This window comes from Hoplias malabaricus, chromosome 6 (assembly GCF_029633855.1).
Source record: "Hoplias malabaricus isolate fHopMal1 chromosome 6, fHopMal1.hap1, whole genome shotgun sequence".
NCBI classification, from domain to species: Eukaryota; Metazoa; Chordata; class Actinopteri; order Characiformes; family Erythrinidae; genus Hoplias; species Hoplias malabaricus.
In genome coordinates this window covers 10,251,570-10,273,057 of record NC_089805.1, presented here as the reverse complement: position 1 = coordinate 10,273,057, position 21,488 = coordinate 10,251,570, and the positions used below count along the sequence as shown (strand labels likewise).

At 41.2% G+C, this 21,488-nt stretch overlaps 1 protein-coding gene across 11 annotated transcripts in view; it reads left to right on the top strand.

The window, feature by feature from the left end:
- ptk2aa (protein tyrosine kinase 2aa) overlaps positions 1 to 21,488 on the top strand; it is a 113,833-nt gene that overhangs the window by 74,783 nt on the left and 17,562 nt on the right. For 5 of the 11 annotated variants that reach the window (XM_066674049.1, XM_066674048.1, XM_066674044.1 and 2 more), the window contains 16 exons: positions 1,339 to 1,393; positions 5,571 to 5,711; positions 6,582 to 6,659; positions 7,512 to 7,619; positions 8,592 to 8,709; positions 9,057 to 9,087; positions 9,562 to 9,626; positions 11,337 to 11,426; positions 14,029 to 14,046; positions 15,058 to 15,114; positions 17,480 to 17,503; positions 18,510 to 18,607; positions 19,331 to 19,415; positions 19,531 to 19,631; positions 20,355 to 20,470; positions 20,560 to 20,660. In XM_066674049.1, coding sequence (XP_066530146.1) covers positions 1,339 to 1,393; positions 5,571 to 5,711; positions 6,582 to 6,659; positions 7,512 to 7,619; positions 8,592 to 8,709; positions 9,057 to 9,087; positions 9,562 to 9,626; positions 11,337 to 11,426; positions 14,029 to 14,046; positions 15,058 to 15,114; positions 17,480 to 17,503; positions 18,510 to 18,607; positions 19,331 to 19,415; positions 19,531 to 19,631; positions 20,355 to 20,470; positions 20,560 to 20,660 — 1,286 coding nt within the window. Of the gene's footprint in view, positions 1 to 1,338; positions 1,394 to 5,570; positions 5,712 to 6,581; positions 6,660 to 7,511; positions 7,620 to 8,591; positions 8,710 to 9,056; positions 9,088 to 9,561; positions 9,627 to 11,336; positions 11,427 to 14,028; positions 14,047 to 14,814; positions 14,836 to 15,057; positions 15,115 to 17,479; positions 17,504 to 18,509; positions 18,608 to 19,330; positions 19,416 to 19,530; positions 19,632 to 20,354; positions 20,471 to 20,559; positions 20,661 to 21,488 lie in introns of those variants that run through there. The other 6 variants (XM_066674046.1, XM_066674043.1, XM_066674047.1 and 3 more) reach the window with 6 other exon arrangements.

The following is a 21,488-nucleotide window of genomic DNA, read 5'->3' as shown; positions in this document are numbered from 1 at the left end:
GATTTTCTCTCTCGTGAAAGGGAAGCATCTAACTAAACCTCCTGATTTCTGCTGTCCTTGAAGGCTAAGCACCACTTAATGGACCTCCATGAATATTTTACATTATTTTAGTTACTGACATATATAAGCATGAATTAAAATGAAAATAGCAGCTTAATTTGCTTTAAAACTGACAATTTTATTAAATTGACAGAAAAACCCGAGCTCGCTACGGAAATTCTTGAACGCGACCGTGACGTCACTGGTGGACAACAGCTGAACAACGCCGCGGTAAAACACGGTTATGACTGACTGTTATGACAGTATCTAGCTAAATAACCAACATTGTTCATGACAATAGCCTAGCAATAAGCTAAACTCAAATGTAGAGGTACCGTTATTCTTGTAAATGTGATCGAAGTCGAACTCGAATTCATCCGACACTATAAACCTCCGTAATGCAGCTACGTAGCCGAGTATAATCTGAGACACCGAGTTTAGCAAGTCAAGCTAACGTTAACTAACACCAACTAAAACAGGCGAAGTGAGTGTCCTTACCCTGTTTACCTCCATGTTACAGAGGCTCTTGAACACCTTTCGTTGGTGTCCTTACATGCCCATATTGTTGGAAAAGCGCCAGTGAAATGAGCTACAGATAACGGAGTGAGCGGATGGTCGTTTGCAATGTGCCCGTTTGAAGTTGACAAAATTAGTCCATTTTCTGGATATTTTGGGATCTTTGGGCCATTTGTGCACAGATGTCCCACTGTACATTGAATGATTGCAGCCAAAAACAACACACCTTTTTGTCATTTTGCATTAAATTATGTGCAATGTTTAGGGGGGGGGGCAACGGTTTTTAAACCTTATTCCTTGAATTATTAAGAATTAACATGTTTTCTGACTATCAATAAACACAGGTTAGGAACTCAAATTCCACTGTATTTATTTGTTTGACACTTCCATATAGCTGGTGCTTAGCCTTTAAAATATGGATTTTCATCTGTTATAAGCAATATAAATATCTTAATTTTGCTGAGAAACCTATTCTCTTCGTTTTAAAAACGTATCTGCCAGAGCTTGCACTTTTTTGCTGTGAACTGCAGAATTACAAAGACCCCTCCCAAACATCCAAAATCCTTCCATTCTTGGGATCAGATAAAAGCTCACGAAACTAAAAAAAAAAAAAAGGCAGAGGCCAAATGGGCATCTTCCTCTGGAGCTTCTCCATGAGATCAGATCACAGATGGACACTTCCTTTGAGGAGTTCCGGCAGATCCCTCTGCTGTCAGATTTCTTACATTTGCACTTTCTTCACAGAACACGTACCAAAGCCTCCTCTGTTTTTCTGTTTTACAGAAAAGATGTTGGGCTCAGACGGTTCTTCCCCAAGAGTCTGCTAGATTCCGTAAAGGTGAGTTGTTAATTATAAGCCCAATAAATGCAAGCGATTAGCGTGGTTTAGTTTCCTTCAGAAATGGTTCATTCCCTGTTATCTGTTCTCATCAGTGCCTTAGTGCGTGAACATCCTCAACATCTTCCATCAGGTGTTCTTGCTGTATTTGACTGACAGGTCGTTGTAAGTTCCTGTGTTTTTGGTTTAGTACAGTGCTGTAAGACTTAAAAAAAAAAAAGCAAAGGTTATTTTGAGTTATATTCATCTTTTGTTATCGAATAAAAACCATGAAAAAATCCAGGATTGTGTTTTTCTTATGTTTAAAATGAGCCATAGAATTTATAGAATCTTAAGATAAAATATAACTTTGTTTTTTCAACATTAATTAATATTAATCTCAAGTTATACGATGAACCAGAGAGATAACCCCAGGATAGATTAATCTTTGCTTTCTGACATATAGAAAGAACTGCAGGAAACATATGAATCTCATGCAAAACTGCTTGTTTTATTATGACAGAAGTCAGTAATATAACCTGTTTTGCAGTAGCTTGTAATTTGTGTTGTATTTAGTCGCTGGCAGTGGTTTATGGTCTGAGCAGCTGCTGTCACTAATGTGTGTGTGCACGCGTGTGTGCATGTGTGTGTGCGAGCTAGGGATAGATCTGTGGCACACGTGAAGGCGTAGCGGGCAGCCGTGCTAAAATAAATGCTCCGTGACCCTGCAAAACACACACGGACAGATGCTCAACCTCAAGCCGGGGGTTCCCTAACCCCTGAGGTCATCTCTAAACCCTGTGTGTGTGTGTGTGTGTGTGTGTGTGTGTGTGTGTGTCACTGAGTCCCTTCTTCTGTCTTACTGGCCTAGATACCCACACCATCTCTCCCCTCCCCCGAACTCCCCAAAGACTGAGAGAGAGAGAGAGAGAGAGAGAGAGAGAGAGATAAACCCACCATCCCCCCCAAACCCCTTCAATTGATTTTGTATTATCACAGTTTCTCAAATCTCCATAATTTAACTCTTACAGTGTAAACTGAAGAAAAAAAAGGTCAAAAGGTCAATCAGAGTGGCATGCTCTTCTACATTTCTCAGAAGAAGGCTTTACAGTACATGTTGTAATAAAAATTACTGTGAAGATTTGATGGCATTCAGCCCCAACAGCATTAGTGAGGTCAGGTACTGATGCTGGATGTTTAGATCTGGATCACAAACCTCTCTCCAACTCTATCCTGTGGAATTGGATGAAGCTCCCTCACTCCTGAGAACACAGTTCCTTTGCTCTACAGCCCTCTGGCCAACCCTTGGCGGTGACCTTGGTTAATGTGCAGTTGCTCACAGATCATACAAAGTCTGTCCCACCCCCCGCTGCTGGGATACTGCACATTTCATCCTTCAGATCCAGTGTTTTTAGCAGAGAAGGATTAAAAAACATAATCTCTACGATTCCTAGAAATGTTGTTTTGTGTCCTGGCAGATGACGAGATTCACGCAGTGAGTGTAATGTGATTTACACATGGAGTTAAATTGCGGGCGCGACCATCTGTCAGGTAATAATGTCTGGCCAGTGAACTGAATAGTGAGAATAATCAAATTAAGCAATAAAAGAAATGATTGAGCGCTGAGATGTTTGCATAAGCACCACAGGCCGCCCCGTGCCAGAAGGGTCTCATACAACGTAATGAAAAGACACTCGTCCAGCCAAGGTCAGCTAAAATCAATTTTTAATCCCTGCTTCCGGAGTTAATGACTGTGTCTCAATACCTAGTGGACTGACTTCATAGGCGATATCTGGCAGCGTCACATTTGTATATTTATTTATTTCAGTTATATTCAGTCATTTTATAATTTTGGGTAGATCCAGTGTGTTTTAGATGATCATGCTAGCTCCACAAGCTTAGGCTGTGGTTTGAACTACCTTACATTTTCAACTTTCACTGAATATTAAGATACATACCCAGTGTCTGCGTAAATACAACAAAACAGATGAAGTGGTTGAATCCACATCTGGCTTGATCTTTATTCTTGAGTCATTCCCTTCCCATGATTCTTCAGGAGATGCTTGGAGAGATACTTGGTCAGTTTCCTGTCAGGAAGGGCGGGAGGCGCACTCTAAGTGACTGCTCGCATGTTCCAGCATGTCTTTGCTTTCGATATGATCTGTGTGTGTGTGTGTGTGTGTGTGTGTGTGTGTGTGTGTGTGTGTGTGTGTGTGTGTGTGTGTGTGTATGTCCATTTCTGGAATGTTACCTCGTCCCACTCCCCAAAGTCATTATGGGTAGAGAAAAGTCCCTCCATAATTCCCTTTAAACCCCATTACATAAAAAAATTAAATGTATAAAAAATATATATATATATATATATATATATCGCACAATACACATTTCGATTGGACATGGGGAGATCCCATACTTCTGAGGTCAGTCCTTTTTGTAGTCCATTCAGTGAATGGTTTTTATAATTTAGTAGGAGTAGGTTTGGGTTAGGATTCATAAAAATGTATGTTTTTTCCAATTGAATTATTTATTCATTCAATATCTGTAACCCTTATCCAGTTCAGGGTCGCGGTGGGACCAGAGCCTACCTGTAATCATTGGCCGCAAGACGGGAACACACCCTGGAGGGGGCGCCAGTCCTTCACTGGGCGACACACACACTCACACCTTCGGACACTTTTGAGTCGCCAATCCCCCTACCAATGTGTGTTTTTGGACTGTGGGAGGAAACCAGAGCACCCGGAGGAAACCCACGCAGACACAGGGAGAACACACCACACTCCTCACAGACAGTCACCCGGAGGAAACCCACACAGACACAGGGAGAACACACCACACTCCTCACAGACAGTCACCCGGAGAAAACCCACACAGACACAGGGAGAACACACCACACTCCTCACAGACAGTCACCCGGAGGAAACCCACGCAGACACAGAGAGAACACACCACACTCCTCACAGACAGTCACCCGGAGGAAACCCACGCAGACACAGAGTGAACACACCACACTCCTCACAGACCCGGAGCGGGAATCGAACCCACAACCTCCAGGTCCCTGGAGCTGTGTGACTGCGACACCTACCTGCTGGTCCACTGTGCCGCTCTCCAGTTGAATTAGTCTTTGAATTATGTTATATTTTAAACTCTTGGAGTGGCCAACCAGTAACTTCCAAGTCAAGACAAGTCAGAGAAACCACTGATAAAATTAGGAAGTGTCAGTGGAATTGACCAATCAGGTTTTGGTTTAAAGCTGGGTGGGGCCTTTTACCCAGTAGCAGAATCCATCCAGTTTTTTTGGCTGACACTACACCGACAGTGATACAGCTTATTATTCATCATCCTGATTTCAGGGTGGCCCGTTGATGCAGCAGGTAGTGTCTCAGTCACACAGCTCCAGGGACCTGGAGGTTGTGGGTTCGTGTCCCACTCCAGGTCACTGTGAGGAGTTTAGTGTGTTCTCCCCGTGTCCACGTGGGTTTCCTCCCACCATCCAAAAACACACATTGGTAGGTGGATTGACCCCTCAAAAGCGTCCATAGGTGTGAGTGTGTGTCGCCCAGTAAAGGACTGGCGCCTCCTGCAGGGTGTGTTCCCGCCTTGCACCCAGTGATTCCGGGTAGGCTCCGGACCCACCGTGACCCTGAACTGGAAAAGCGCTTGCAGACAATGAATGAATGAATCATTCTGATTTCTTAAATAGATAATTATACTGTAAACAAGTACATGATTATTTAATATGAGAAGAACTGAGTGTTTATATACACATGGTCAGTCCCGCCTCTCTAAATGATAGCTGCAATCATTAAATATTTCTTAGATATGAAGTAACTCTTCTGAAGCTGGCTCGTAACTCACGCACATACACACTGACTACATTTGTGAAAGCATGAGTCACTCACTCTTTGTTAAGGATTGTACCACACGGGGCCCTATTTCTCGCATAGTGCACACTCACATTTAAGGGCTTCACCACAAAGGCTTGCTATTGTGCTTTGCATCTATGTAACTTTGTGTGCTTGTTGCTCTAACTGTAATGAGAATACAAATCATATTTAATGTATATTTATGGCATTCATACAGTAGTATCAGTAGTGAATGATAAGGATGTACTATGCAAAGCCTGAGATAACAAGAGATACGCGAACAGTCCTCAGTGTTGCTGAAATGCCATTAATTATTAGTATTCTCTGTGTTGTAGGCAAAAGCCTTGAGGAAACAGATCCAGCAGACTTTTAAACAGTTTGCCAACATGAATGATGAGCAGAGTATCCTCAAGTTCTTCGAGATCCTCGCTCCTGTGTACAGATTCGACAAGGAGTGCTTTAAATGTGCTCTGGGGGTGAGTACTGGGGCTGTGAGTGGAGTGGGAATCTGGTTAAAGGCAGATTGTTTGCTTCTCTGTTTAGTGATGTTTTAATGCCCCCTGGTGGCTAGGAGAGGAACTTGAATGTAAGAAAAAACAGATACATTCAAGTTCAATTTAGCTACAATTATTTTTTTTAGAAAGTCTTACATCTGATGAAGTATCTTTCAATTCTTTTAGAATTGTCAAACCATTGCCGCTACTTCTGGGAAACATTAGCATTAAAATATGATGCAATTTACTGTACTGAGAAATGTCATTGCAGCAGTAGAACTTCAATAGAATTGACTTCACTTAAGCTAAAATATCTAGGTAAGAGTTTAGCTTATTCTCTCTGATTTTGATGTGTTCAAATGATGCATCAAACTAAAAATGGACCAAAATGGAGATGTTTTTAATTGGACAGCAACAATTTAATTACAAACTGGTGGCAAGGCTCTAGGGGTCAGGATTAGCTGAAAACACAGGGATTCCTAATGTTTGCGTGATGTATTTCTATAAAGCATTCTGGGTTGTTTAGTAAGAGAACGCTGATAAAATGTGAAAACGCTACAAAATCAAGTCAATGAAGCGGCTGTGCTTCTGTACACTACATTATCACTATTATATAAGTCTTTAAAATAATAAAAAGTAAGTGTAGTTTTATATGACCTCACATATGCAGTGTAGTGTCTGGCATATAATCTCTCTCTTACTCTCTTTCTCTCTCTCTCTCTCTCTCTCTCCCTTTCTCTCTCTCTCTCCCTTTCTCTCTCTTACTCTCCCTCTCTCTCTCTCTCTCTCTCTTCCTCTCCCTCTCTTTCTCTCCTTCTCTCCCTTTCTCTCTCTCTCTCCCTCTCTCTCTAGTCAAGCTGGGTTATCTCAGTGGAGTTGGCTATTGGCCCTGAGGAGGGTATCAGCTACCTGACAGATAAAGGCTCAACGGTGAGTTAGATAAACACACACCCACACACTCACATACACACCACCCTCTCCCCTTTAATGGTGTGAAATGTGTGGATCTAACACCTTTACAAGGCCATTTCTGAGAGATATTCTGAGAGAGTTATGTTTCAAAACGCTGTGCTTGCTCACATTTACGTCAGTGTCTGGGAGTGTCTCTGGTTTCTTCCTCTCCTTGCTTTGTGACACACCTGTAAAGCAGACACTCTCCAGAGTGTAGTCCCCATCATTAATCTCAGTCAGGCCTTCACACTCCAGCACAAAGCACCGGGGACACTCTATTTTTACGGAAGCCACAGCATCAGATTTTCAGCTTGTTATTCCTCACCATGGCTGAGGCTGGGAAATGGGTTGGTATCATCTCCCCTTTGCCACAAATCTGGAAATAGATGTGAAATAAAATGTAGTAATAGTGTTAATAAAACAGAGAAAAATACATTTATGCAAAGGTTTCTGCATTAAACAAAGCTTGCTACATTGCATTTGCACACACCATGGTTTAGTACAGTTCTCTTAAATTCCCATCAGATTACAAGGTTACTATCTATTTACTTATTACTTATTGTGGTACACTTTACAATAAAGGTTCATAATTACAGCACTTAAGACCGTATAAAGTAATAAGACAGTAATAAGCATTACTCAACAATTACGTGAAGTCACAATTAATCATTAAGTTTGATAGAAACGAACATACGTGGAGAGGAAACGGTGTAAAAATAAATCCAATAGGTGTCCAATACGGTTTCCTTCCTCATGCAAAATAAGCCCAATAGATTGGAGAGAAACACGTATATATTGATTGTGTGTGTGTGTATTTCTCTTGTCCTTCAGCCTACACACTTGGCGAACTTCACACAGGTGCAGAGCATTCAGTATTCCAGTATGGAGGATCGAGAGAGGAAGGGCATGCTGCAGCTGGATGTGGCAGGAGCTGCTGAGGTACACCGTACATGCCCTTTAACGCTAACACACACACACACACACACACACACTTCTAAAGCATCCCACCACCCTGCTCACATAATGTACTGAGTGCCATAAAAATATTGAGCCATTTGTTTGGTACATTTATATAGTTTCTAGACATATATATAATATTCAGGTGTTGTGATGTACAGTACAGTTGGAGTCCCCTTCTCTGGGTCTCTATCTCTCTCTCTCTCTCACACTCACTCTTTCTCTCCATGTCTTTTTCATTCTTTGAATAATTTTACTCGCTGCTGCTACTTACTACTACTACACTTCCTGTATTGTACATGAATGGACTCTTTCATTTCTGTGCTGAAGGTCTGAGCTGATGAGGGCAGCTGGGCTGATTAAAGCAGAATGAAGCAGTAGTAGATAACACTTGCACTGTGTGTGTGTGTGTGTGTGTGTGTGTGTGTGTGTGTGCACACCCGCATACACACAAATAGTTGCTTTCAGGACAAACCCATGCATCTCATTTATTTTTACTTTTTTCTGTTTTTATTTTGGAAACAATAACAGCTGCTGAAACATTTGAAATAGAATACAGTTTTCATGCAAATTCATGTATTTAAACAAAGGGTCTCTGGGTCCTAGGCGCGGGGACCTCACATCGCTGTCTGTGAGGTTAGGGTTAATATGCTCTCCTTGGGGTTTCCTCTTTGTGCTTCAGTTTCCTCCCACAGTCAAAACCACATGTTAGAAAGGTGGAAAGTTTAAAAGGTGAAATGTGTGTGTGTTGATCTTGGGGTGTGCCTGTTGTTGTGGAGGATCAGGGGTGTGTCTTACTGGCCAGTGCTGCTGGTTGGCAGTCGGAGCTGAATTTGCTGTATTTGCGTTTGGAGCCGGAGCAGAAGTTGTAGCTGTAGCTGGACAGAGGGGCTGGGCAGGGCTGAATAATGACTCACTGTGTGACCATCTCTGTCTGTTTCTGTGCTCTTCCAGCCACTCACGGTCACCACGCCGTCCTTCTCCACCGCTGAGAACATGGCTGACTTGATTGACGGCTACTGCCGGTTGGTCAATGGCGTTGTCCAGTCTTTCATCATCAGACCGCAGAAAGGTAGGGGTTTTGTTTACTTCAGCTTTTCTTTGACGTTTCTGAGATGGAGGGGATGGGCTCTAAGACAGAGACACGTCCTTTTGGCGTAGCTCTCAAACTGAATAGACTGCATTGTCTGTTATATCTTGAGCAGAAAGTACACAGCACACAATTAGAATGTAATAACTTCGAAGAGAGACTGTAGATAACTGTTAATGACTAACTGATTTTGTATTAGTTTGAGGTGAGTGTAGTTAAACTGTTTTTTGTAGGGATACGTTGTTAGACAGTGAAAGACAGGGTGTGGACTGACCTTAAGCTTATGCTCTTTTATTTATGTTTATTTTTTTCCCTTTCATGACCAATAGAGGGAGAGAGAGCGCTTCCATCTATCCCAAAGTAAGAGAAAACTTCAGATATCCTCCTTTTATTTTATAAACACATTTATTTATTTAAAAAAATAATCCTTGTGTGTTGATGTAAAATTACAGAGGTTCGTTTACATCAGAGTACACACTATGTCAGAGGTCTGGGAATTTAAAGTTGTTGAAAATGTTGGGGGTTTGGAGAAAATTAAGAGGTCTTTGAAGTTTCAATTAATTACTTTTCTTTTTTTTTAATTATTTTTCTCAAATGTACCATTGTAACATTCAAATTTTACTCTCTGAACAAATAGATATGATACTGTACTTATTTTCATGTGTCCCACCGTACTTTATTAAAGCAGATATAAAAACATGCTGGTTAATTAACAACAACAACAACAACAACAACAAAAAAAGCCAGATTGTTGCATTTCTTTTGGGAGATGAAATTTGAAACGTATTTAAAAAGACCTTGAATCTAATTGATGTCCTTGTTTAATTATTCCAGGCTTGGTAACAGTGAGAAGAGGTTAGAGGCCGTTCGAACAGGAGTGCGAGCCATATCTGTATCAGGTGAGACTCTGACTTTAATGTGACCAACACAGTGTTGTGATGGATACACTGCTTCCTCCATCTGAAACATGTTTAAGGCGGATCCAGCTTTTTCTCCACAAGAGCAGGATGTCCTTGATATTGATTAAATCTTTGAGAGAGAGAGAGAGAGAGAGACCGATTTTACCATATTAATAAATGTAATTATTCAAGTGTCTCTTTAAGGTTGCAATCAGTTTAAAAAGTAAACGGGCACTGGTCTAGTTTCCATATTTTCCGTGAATAATTCAGAGTAATAATATTATAACATTTGTAAACAACCTTCCTATGGACAAAGTGGTGTAAATAAAGTAACAGCAAAATTTGAACTAGTTTAAAAAAGAACAGCAACATTGAACAATATGATAGTAGCAGTTCTGTTTGTGTGCAGTTCTGGTTCGTCTGGTGAACTTTTCTGACCATCCCATCTTTAGACTAAATAGAGAGAGAGAGAGAGAGATCTCGCAGGTGTCCTCCAGACTGAGCTGGAATGGTACGTTCAGGGAACGGGGAATAGTTGAGCCATCTTGAGCTTTAGAGAAGAAGCTAGCTGGGATTTCTGCTGCTCTGCTGTCAACAGGAAACCAGCATCATCCCATCAACCAGAAGCAAGGAGCATTGATATACACACACATGCATAGAGAGAGATTCTGACACTACTATCTCCTCTTATAGAGAACATAGCTGTTAAAACCAGTTTTTCATAAAATATGTCTTCCACTGCACTTTGTTTTTTTTTTTTTTTTTTTTTATTTTGTTTTAATACTCAATCAGATCTCTACTTCTTATACAACACCTGTTAACATTTCACTGACGTCTTAAATCTTAGTGTGTTTCCAATAGAAATAGTTTTCATTGTAATATTTAAAGGTTTTTAACATGGGCGTTCAACACTGAACCACAATCATATCTCTGATGCGTTCCACTCATGGAAACCACGGTAGTAGTGAGTAATCTTTAAGTTTAACGATTGTTTACATGTATAGATTCCTTTTTGGGCATTTTTATTATTCATTTTAAAAGTGCTATTATACTCTACCGTATCTGAGCTTTGACTAGTTCTGTATGTGAAGAGAGAAAGACAGCGAGGGAAGAGACAGACGGAGGTCCTGTAGTGAAAGGGACTCTGGGAGCTTGTGAGTGCCTTCGGGCAGCAGAGGGACAGAAAGGCGATTGAGAGGCTGAGGGCAGTGAGAGTGTGCGGATGGGTCACAGTCAGAGAAAGAGCTGCTTGTGTGAAGATGCAGAGACGAGGACAGACAGAGAGGGACTGAATGAGAGTGAGGACTTTGTGTGTGTGAGTGAGATAGAGGGAGACATTTCTTCACAGATGTGTTCTAGCATAGTCGTAATTGTGTGGTCGAGCTTTTCGACTACATGAAAATATCCTCAATCTCATAAAATTATGCAGTCCATACTGTGTACTTTGTACGTTTGTGCAGCACTTCCTGTGCCTGTATTTATGGTTGAAAATGTGTAACACACATTTAAATTTGAAGTCACAATTCTTAAAAGGCCATATGAAGATCTTCATCCCTGCAGACTGCACATCGAGTCTCTCACGTCATCTCACGTTCAGTGTTTAGTCAAGGATCAATGCCGTTGTGCTGTGCATTCTTATTTTACTATTTCTATTACCCCTCCCCTTCTTCACCCCCCTCCTCTCCCCCCTATTCTGTTTTTATTTTGAAGACTCTGTGACTCAGACGCCACCCAAAGCCGCTAAAGCTCGCCGCTTCCTCCTTCCTTTTGTCTTCTGTTCCCATGACTCTCCACCTAAGGGTACATGAGGCTGGTGTGTGGGTTGATGTGTGTGTGTGTTTCTCATATTAACACCTAACAGATCTTTTTTTTGCCTCGACATCTGTTCGTACATATATTTACAACTCTTCATAAAACCTCACACAACGCTTGGCTCCTTTGTGTATCCTGAGATACCTGCTGTTGCCCCAGCTCATTTTTTTAAGGAGCATTCCAGCCATAATTTGGGTTAAAGAAACTAAACACTGAAAGCCAGAGTTGAACATCAGATTAAAACATAAAAAAGTCCAGTCTTTGATGTGGGAAGACGATGGTGGATTTGGTTTGTTTGCCTTCTCACATCTCACCATTGGTTTTATTAAATGGAGAGTTTTTAGTGTTTGCTACCACCACTGTTTATTAAGGAAGGGCTGGGTGGAAGCACAAGTTCTGTGCCCACTCACTGTTGGTCTGAAACCAGGGGGAAAACCTGGACTGATTGATATAGAATCGGATTAGATTCCATTTCCCTATAACAAATTAAACCTGAAATAAGGAAAAACGCTATTTTTATGTCTGTATACAGTACTGTGCACCTAATTAACCTAATTAAACTTCTCTTAAGTAATGAGCTGATTATCACAGCAAAAATAAAAGTGACTTTAATATTTAATGGCTTTCATGGCCTCATTACTAACACTTATCACCTCTCTGCTGCCGTTTGAGCTCAGGTACAAATGGTCTCCAGTTTTTTGTGGACTGCTGTGCTTCAGTGTGCTTCCAGGCACGCTGTGTCTGTTTGTGTGACGAGGGTTCATAGACCTCACTTGTTTTTCATCTTCTCCGGCTCCTCAGTGCATTACTGAAGCCCAAGCCCAGGGCTGAATTGGACCTGTGTCTGATGTTAATGGAAAATTTGCCATCACAGCATCGGTTTGACGTAACTCTGCTCCCCAGCTGAAGCCCATGCTCAGATCTCCTTCTCTGGGCTGTTTATTTGACAGGTTTGGACTCGAGATGTAAATTGTTTACTCCACATTTGGAAGTTGTTAAGCATCTGAAGCTGCTCTTAGGGTAGTGGAGTCGAGGGGAAGTTGTTGTGCTTGAGGAGGGGAGAAAAAAGAAAAGAAAAGGTTGTACATTTAAAGTTCTTTTAAATACCTTTTTCCGTCCCTGGAAGGAAAAAGTGCGCTTTGTCTGGCTCTGTGCTGCTGCTGCTGCTGCTGTGCTGCTTTGTGGCGCTGAAGTGGATTGGGGTTGAAAGAGGCCTGGCAGGACTGCAGACACTGAGTTAGGCTTGTTTGCCCTAGAATAGACCCGGCCTTCTGATTGTAGTCACTTCTACTGCCACAAATCAGCTGCAGAGGCTTCTGGGAGGCAGCTGGAGCCAGAGGGATGGAGGCTTAGGCCACGTCTACACTCCACTTAAAAAACAAAAAAAGAAAAGGAGCAATCAGTCGATTTTAAAATCAGCAAAACTTAAAAAACACAATATTTATGAAGATGATTAAAGAAAAGAAATGTAAAAATAAAACAGATTTCTTCATCTCATGCAAACTGCACTTTAAATTGAAGGAACTCATTTATGCTCCAGGGAGTGGGTCACCCTCATGTGGTGAGTTTGTTTAAAATAAATTTTAGTGCTTTATCTCGGACACATCCAAACCAGTGGGTAGCAGTATTGTGTTTGTTTTTGTGTAACATAATCGTAATCGAAAATGCCAATATTCTCCGGCTCTTTTGTCGTTTTATGGTCATTTGTGTAGCATTAAAAACTGCAATGGTCATTTTATTAAACCAAAAATAAAAATGACGGTTTGAAAACAGTGAATGAGAGGAATTTATTGGTTATTTACTGCTGCAGTCTTTATATAGTACATTTATACCGTACAATTATACAGTACACAAAAAGGCTTTAAATATCTTGTACATAAAATGGTCATTTAGTTGGATAATCCCCAAAGCCAGAAGAATGAAACCCTCTGGAGCCGCTGCAAATGAGCAGGTTCAGCATGCTCAATGTCAACGTTAGGCTAGAGGAGTGTAAAAAGTCCCTGTGTATTGAGCATTTCAGATCATGATTAGATAATGCTAAGCTCTACAGGATCTTCAGTGTGTGGAAGGGAAGGAAACAAAACTTGCCAAAGTTTCATGACCCTCTCCATGTCACATACACACACACACACACACCACCAGCAGCTGTTTTATCTCAATCGTCCCTGAGTTGCTAAACAACTGAGAAATGTTCATATGGTGAAAAGACTGCGGGCGTCTGTATCTGTTAAGGCTGCAGGGTACATAGTTCATTACTCACTGTCACAGCCCTGAGATGCATTAAACATGCAAGAGAGCTTCTAACCAATCACTGTTTTCCTGTGTGTAATGTGACAGTCCTGCCCAAGTTACAGATACTTTGGGATATTGGAATTAATCAAGGCTTCTAACTCTGCCACATAGTATTTACTAATAGTATTAATATATTATAATGATGGTTTATGATTTGGTATCGCATGCTCTTCTGTCTGTATCCTGTTACCAGAGTAACTGTGTTAACCATGTTGAACCTCTCTCTCTCTCTCTCTCTCTCTCTTTCTCTCCTCCTCCCTGTGCCTCTTCTCTTTGCATGCTCTCCTGGAACCTGCAGAAGATGTTAGTGGGGATGGTAATGTTTGGCCCTAATCTCTTTTCACCTTAACACTTTTCTGACACTAACACTGGTGTGGGAGTGGGGATGAGTGATATCAGTGTAGAGTAGAACTGTAGACTCATCCCAGCTTAAATAGAGCTGTGCCTTGGTGTGGGAACTCCTTTATTTTTAATATTGTTGCCTGTGGTTTCATTCCAGAGTTTAGAAGCATTCCAATGTGTTTTTTTTTTTTTTTTTGAAAAATTACAAATGACTGGGTTAAAAACAAACCGAATTACTAAATACATTATGAAATATTTTCGGGTCGGTGTCCAAAATGTAACCAGTAGCATGTAAGGTTATAGATTGGAACACATTTAATTGTTGTTGTTTAAGCGCTTTTGTTTGTTTAAATAGTAGAGCTCTGCACACGCTGCCCACACAGTCTCCTCTGCCTCAGTCTAAACCACTAATACCACCTTAAAACCAGTTCTCTCTGTCTCTCTTCCTCTTTTAAAAAGAGCATAATAGGCCTCTCCTCCTTCAACTCCAAGACTTCTATAACTGTTTCTCGCTCTCTCTCTCTCTCTCTCTCTCTCTCTCTCGCTCTCTCTCTCGCTGTCTCAATCTCTCTCTTCCCAGCGAGAGAGAGAGAGAGAGAGAGAGAGACACACACTTCCTTCCTTTTCTCTTTATTTCATGCTGCTCTGTGATTGGCTGAGGGGGCAGAAGGACAGGAGTGAGAGTAGTGTGTAGGGAGAGAGGGAAGCAGAGAAGCAGAGAGACTGGCGCTGGGTTTGGTGTGTTTTAGAGCTTTGTGTCTATGTATGTATCAGTCGTGTGAGGGTGTTTTGTTAGTTTTTTCTTTTATTGGCAGAAGTTTCCAGACTGACTCACTTGTTTATTTTTGTTTTTGGGCTTTTTTCTCATCCAGTAGAAGACACACTAACACACTCGGGTTCTAGTTTTTAGACAGCTGTAGAGTGAGTGGATGTTGCTCTGATCTTTTTTTTCTGGTGCTGACCACTACACGTTGTCTCTCCACAGAGACGGATGACTATGCGGAGATCATAGATGAGGAGGATACCTACACCATGCCCTCCAGTAAGTACCTCTCACTTCACACTCGGGCCGTGAAAGAGTAACATACCGTCTGCTCTCCAGAGTCTAGTGACGTTTATCTTGGTCCAGATCTTTACAAACATGGCTCTATGAGCTGAGTCCCAGTTTATTCACCCCCCCCCCCCCTTAGCCTGGCTTGTTTGGTTTGAGCATGTGGCGGCCAGAGTGCATTAAAATACCCAACTGTCAAATACCACAGCACTTGCTCTGCCTCTCTGAGAACGCAGTTAGGAATCTGGTAGCAAGCGACAATGGGTTTAAAACTGGATTCGACTGATGTGTGTGTGCATGCTTTTTAAAAAGGGGATTTCCACACATTTTCCTAAACTTATACTTCGTCATTCAGGCCCCAGCTTCCCCAAATGCACCTTTTTTGTGGTAAATCATATTAATTGGTACCGAGAGTGTGCAGTGTGATACACACTCTATCATTTTAGAGTCATGTGTGTAGCTTTAGATACTTTTGGAAAATCTAAATGAGTGGTTTAATGTGAACATATTGATTGTGTTATTGATTAAATACTGGCTTTTGTTAACATATGCACATACTTGAGGTACACGACTCAGAATGATAGAAAATGAAGAAAGAACTGTGATAAACACTGAAATAATCATTACTTAACATGTATGCAGGTGTTAAATGTTATTTAATAATTGTACAGTGAAGTCTATGATACAGGACAGATGCTAAAAACAGAGCAAGTGTAAATGAGATTATCTTTTTATTGTTTATTACAACAATGAATCTCTAATTCTGCAAATATCTACTAAAATCTAGCCCTAATATAATATTTATAATGCAGTATCTCGACTGTTCTTGCTTAAAGAACATTCATACTCCCCAAAATAATAGTCCAGGTCTGGAAGCAGTCTTTTATCCTCGTATTTGATGCAGTTATGTAGGTGGTGAAATGAGATGGTCCTAGGTCACAACTCTAACCTCTGTGTATTTAACTATGGGCCTCGAGTCTTTATAATGAAGGGCTGTAATAACCAAACCTGGAGTTAAGAGAGAAAACTGGACTCAGAACTGTCTCCACCATAAAAACAACACTTAAATCTTCCATGTTTGAGATATGATATAAAACCATGTTCCTCTCTCACTTCAGATCTGAACACATTTGCATCCTTCCACTGCGAGAAGGAAGGAACATGTTGAAAGTAGAACATTTGTATTAGCACAGTGTGGGCAAAACATTAAATTTATGTTTAAAAAAAGTAAAAAATAGGAAGACTACTGTGTGGGATGTGGAGGAGGGGGTGTGGTGGATGTTGGAGTATTAAAAAGGTGAGTCAGTGCCGGAAGGACTCAGATTCTCCGATCCCGTGGCCTCATATGATTTGAGACACAAAGAGACTGTGCACTGAATAAAGCTGGAGGAGCATCACAGGATACAGTTTGCAGCTCAGCTGACCGCTCTGTTAACTGATGAATGTTTCACAGCCAGTTAGTCCGTTTCCTTCACACCATCTTATCAGTTTCAGATTGTGGTAATTGTGGTCGCACAGACCCACACACACTCAGCTATTGATTCTCAGAACCCCCCAGATGCCTCACTCAAGGTTCCATCAGTAATCACTGACTAATTTCTTGGCTGTCATTTTTACATTGCTTTGATAACAACTGTACCCCCTCAGCCACTCATGTCACAATCCTCAAGAAACCACTGTCTACAGGAACAGTCAAATGCTTGGACACTCCTCGCTGAACATCAGATCTACCTCCCAGTACTTGAATTGAAATTAAATGGGGTGCTCTGTGAAAAAGCTGCACACAAGCTTTAACGTTCCCAGCATTGGGCTGAGGAGGGATGGAGCACTATTCAATAACTTTGGGGCATTTTGTAAATTTAAAATGCTAGCTGTTATACATTAAAACAAAAAGTATATGACCAAAAAACCTGTAAAATGTTTTATATGACCAAAATGCTCACATCAGTAGTCCTCCCCACCCCACTACGGCACAGGCACACATCTTTTGCTTCCAGACACTGGAAATTTAAACAAAACCGCATTTTCTCATTGAGAATTATATAAAGTCACAAATTGGGATTACAGTGGGATTACCACAAGTGACATGAATTATCGCAGTCTATTTGTACTTTCCTGGCATTGTGTCCAAACTTTTGGCCTACTGTTAATATACTCCAACATTGCCAGTGTAGTGTGTGGATGTTTAAATCCTCTGATCATTAGTCTCATCGGTTTTCCAGTTTGTCGTTAACTCCTGCAGGGATCTCCTGGGTCTCTTTCTCTTTTATTCTGTCTCCTTCATGCTGTCTGTGTCTAATTCTGACCGGTTCTAAACTCCAGCTCTCTCGCTTTTCTCCCTGTCATTATCACCCAGCCGAGTGCTATGGATTAGACGAAGGTAACCTTACTTCTCTTGTGTTTTTCTGTCTGTTTTCTTCCATTTTCTTTTCTTCCTCCTTTGTGGTCTTTTTGAGCTTGTCTTTGTGCTGTGACTAAATGTAAAAACCAAACAAAAAATGATCTAGATTTGATTTGTTTTTACAAAGAGGTGGACTAAAATAATGGAAACAACATCACAGCTGATATCCATATTATTTGGAAGGTGTATTATTCTCTAAACAGCAGTGACACTAGGGTGGCTTGTAAATTAATTCTGCTTACAGTCCACTCCTTGTTTCGCCACCTTGCTGGTGTACGCTTAGAGATGAGTGCCAGTCTGTAGCCGCTGCACCATTTAAGGTGGAATGGAATACTAGATACTGGCAAACCTCCATCAGACCCTTTATTCGTCAGTGATTAACCTCTGTCCTCTGTCATGGCTGGGTATGTTGAGATGGTGGACCACTATACCGTCTTATTGGCAGCCCCTTTCTGTTGTTGACGGGTGGGTTACTGTTGATTTGCGATATACACCTGTCACATACTTGTGATGTTTCCATTAATTTGTCCTCTGCCTGTATGTTTACCTCATTGTAATGATACTGGTCACTCAGCATGTTCTTGGCTGACAAATAATCAAAGCACTACAGTATCAGGTAGTAAGATGTTAGGAGACAACCTCATCGATACTGATAGTGTTATTAGTAACTGATCACCCAACATTGTCTTGGCTCATGAATATATTCATATCACCAACATACACCAAGTTTAACCAGAACTTGTTGAAAGTCATAACTACAAATGAAAGCAGTATCTAGAAACCTGCACACGTCAAGATGCAGCATGGGGCTAGAGAATACAACTGCATTCGCTTTTTTGATTTAATCCGATTTTCTGGTAGAGCATGGAACTGCGCAGTATGTTTAATTCCTTAAAAACTAAAGTTAAACTGCTCTTTTGACACTAAAAGCTGCTGGGGCTGTAAACAGAGGTGCATTGCTGTGTTTCTCTGTATCTGTGAGCAGCCAGGGATTATGAGATCCAGCGAGAGAGGATCGAGCTGGGCCGCTGTATCGGAGAGGGTCAGTTTGGAGACGTCCACCAGGGGATCTACGCCAGCCCAGTAAGCTTTCTCCTTCTCAAAGTCTCCACAAACACATTCCTAATCAGCACAGACTGACCAAACTATTTCAGCTTTTGCAGTTCACTACACCGCTTCATTTTTGTGATGGTATTTAAAGAAGGTTTCAACCCATAATTATCATCATAATAATTCTGAGTGAATTTTGCGGAAGCGAATGTGGCTAAAATGACAGTCGGCCAAGTTGGAATTTCGGCGTAAGCATTCAGTCTGCAGAACTGAGGAAGAATGCAGTGGCACTGCAAAGACTTATGCATATTTGTGTCCGAATATAAAGTTTTGTATCTTGATTTAAAGAGAAAAGCAGCCCTTAAGATGGCTTGAGAATTGCATGATGTTGGACCAAAGTGGTCCAGAATTATTTAATGTAAAAATCTCACTACATTTGTGATTACATTTAGGGACGTCTTTACCATTCTGTCGATTTAGGACCTTGCCCTGGCAGCGATGTTATGGAGAGGCTGTAAATTGCCGCATTAGATTTTATAGATTGTGGCCGGGATGGTTAACCCTTTCATATAAAATTACTGAACTAAGTATTCATTTTGTTGTCTGTGAAGTGATTCACTTTCTCATGACCAGTTCTGAAATAACATTTTTATTGTTAAAAATATACGTTTACAGTAACATTCTTTCCACACATTCCAGTGATCTGTTTTCAATGCACACAGTGATGGATTGGTTTATTTTCTCTTTGATTTCCAGGAGAATCCCACACTCTCCGTGGCCATTAAAACATGCAAGAACTGCACCTCGGACAGTGTGCGAGAGAAGTTCCTGCAGGAGGCCTGTGAGTATGGAGGGAATCAAGCAGCCAGTTGGTCTCTGTGGTTCATCACGGTTATATAACCCTAACTCTTAACCACAGACACTAAGGAGTTAAAGTTTGTTTTTCTATCTGGCAGTGACGATGCGGCAGTTTGACCACCCTCATATTGTGAAGCTGATTGGTGTGATCACAGAGAACCCAGTTTGGATTATCATGGAGCTCTGTACACTGGGAGAGGTGAGGCTTTTCCATTGGAGTTAAAGTGGCTACATTACATTCTGTGCCAGTTTCATATTCCTTTTAAGTCAAAAGAAATTGTGAATTTAGCTGTTAATCCCCAGAGAAGAGCATGAAAGGGGTGCTCAATTGGGGTGCTCTGGAGCAGTTGCACAGGAACTTAAAGCCACCATGCTCTGCTAGAGCGGTGTAAAGCCCCCTAGCATTGAGTTGTAGAGTGGTGCAACTGTGAGGGAGGAAGACACACACACACCTTTGAGATGAGATGTAGTGGTGTTTGTGATCCAGAGCTAATCATTCACCGTCAGTACCTGACATCACTACTGCTCTTGTGGCTGAATGCTATCATATCATCACAGAAGTCTCCCATCATCTTAAGCAGTGGTTCTCTTCTGGTTCTTTTGGGCCATTCATGTTCCTGCAAGTTGTTTTCTTGTTCCATTGCACCCCACACCCACTTCAACTTAGATGTGTTATTAATTAGCTCATAGTGGCATTAGGTGTTTTTGGAACAGATGAGTCTCTAAAATGACCAGAGAATGACTGAGAACTAGAAGAGTAGAGACTGTTAAAGTGTCAGAAAAGGAGAAGAGAACTACCCATTAACCTCAAATTCAGAAGAAAGATTGGCTAAGCAAGTGTCCATGATTAGGTCATATTCTCGGTTTCCACTGTCGGTCTCAAAGTGCTGCATTGTTAAAGTTTCTTTATTTTTTTCCTTAGTTGAGGTCATTCTTACAAGTAAGAAAATACAACCTGGACCTGGCAACACTGATTCTGTTTGCCTATCAGTTGAGCACAGCTTTGGCATACCTGGAGAGCAAGAGATTCGTGCACAGGTGAGAGAACACCCTCCCTGAAGGACAGATTCAGAGACTTTTTACGTGAAGCGTTTGTAATCTTGCACGCGTTTGTGTGTTTTCTACAGAGACATTGCTGCCAGGAATGTCTTGGTGTCTTCTGCAGACTGTGTGAAACTTGGAGACTTTGGACTCTCTAGATACATGGAGGACAGCTCCTATTACAAAGGTAATACACTCACTGACCAGGGGTATTACAAGTGTGGGGCAAACAATGTCATTCTTTTCTTACGGCATTTAAAGTTTACTTGAGCTGAGTGTATACCACCTCTAGTGGTCTGTAGTAACAGTGCACCACAAAATGCTGTGGAGGTGCAAACAACTTCATTGGTCTGAACTGTATAAATTCAGCAGTTTATCCAGTTTTTCCTCCGGTATTTGTCAATGTAGATTAGTTGGTGATTGTAAAGTGATGTCACACTCTGGTGGGATCTAACCAAGGTCTCAGTGTTGGAAGACCAACATAAACAGGGTGGAGTGAGCCCTCAAAGTAATAAGGCCAAAGTTCAGAAACAATAGACTTCCCTATATATTTTGTTTCAAGCTTTAGAAGCTGCATATCCTCAAGAGAGAAACTGTTTAAGAGGCTCAAGAGACCGCTTTAGAGTCTCTACGTAAAATTTCCGTCCTAGTCTTTTGCCAGAACTCTGAAACAAAGTCTCAGCACTTTGGAGCTCGGCTGCAGCTCTTAAAGGCTAAGCACCACTTAATGGACCTCCATGAATATTTCACATTTTTTTAGTTACTGACATATATAAGTATGAAATAAAATGAAAATAGCAGCTTAATTTGCTTTAAAACTGACAATTTTATTAAATTGACGGAAAAACCCGAGCTCGCTACGGAAATTCTTGAACACAGCCGTGACGTCACTGGTGGACAACAGCTGAACAACGCCGCGGTAAAACACCGTTATGACAGTATCTAGCTAAATAACCAACATTATTCATGACAATAGTCTAGCAATAAGCTAAACTCAAATTTAGAGGTACCATTA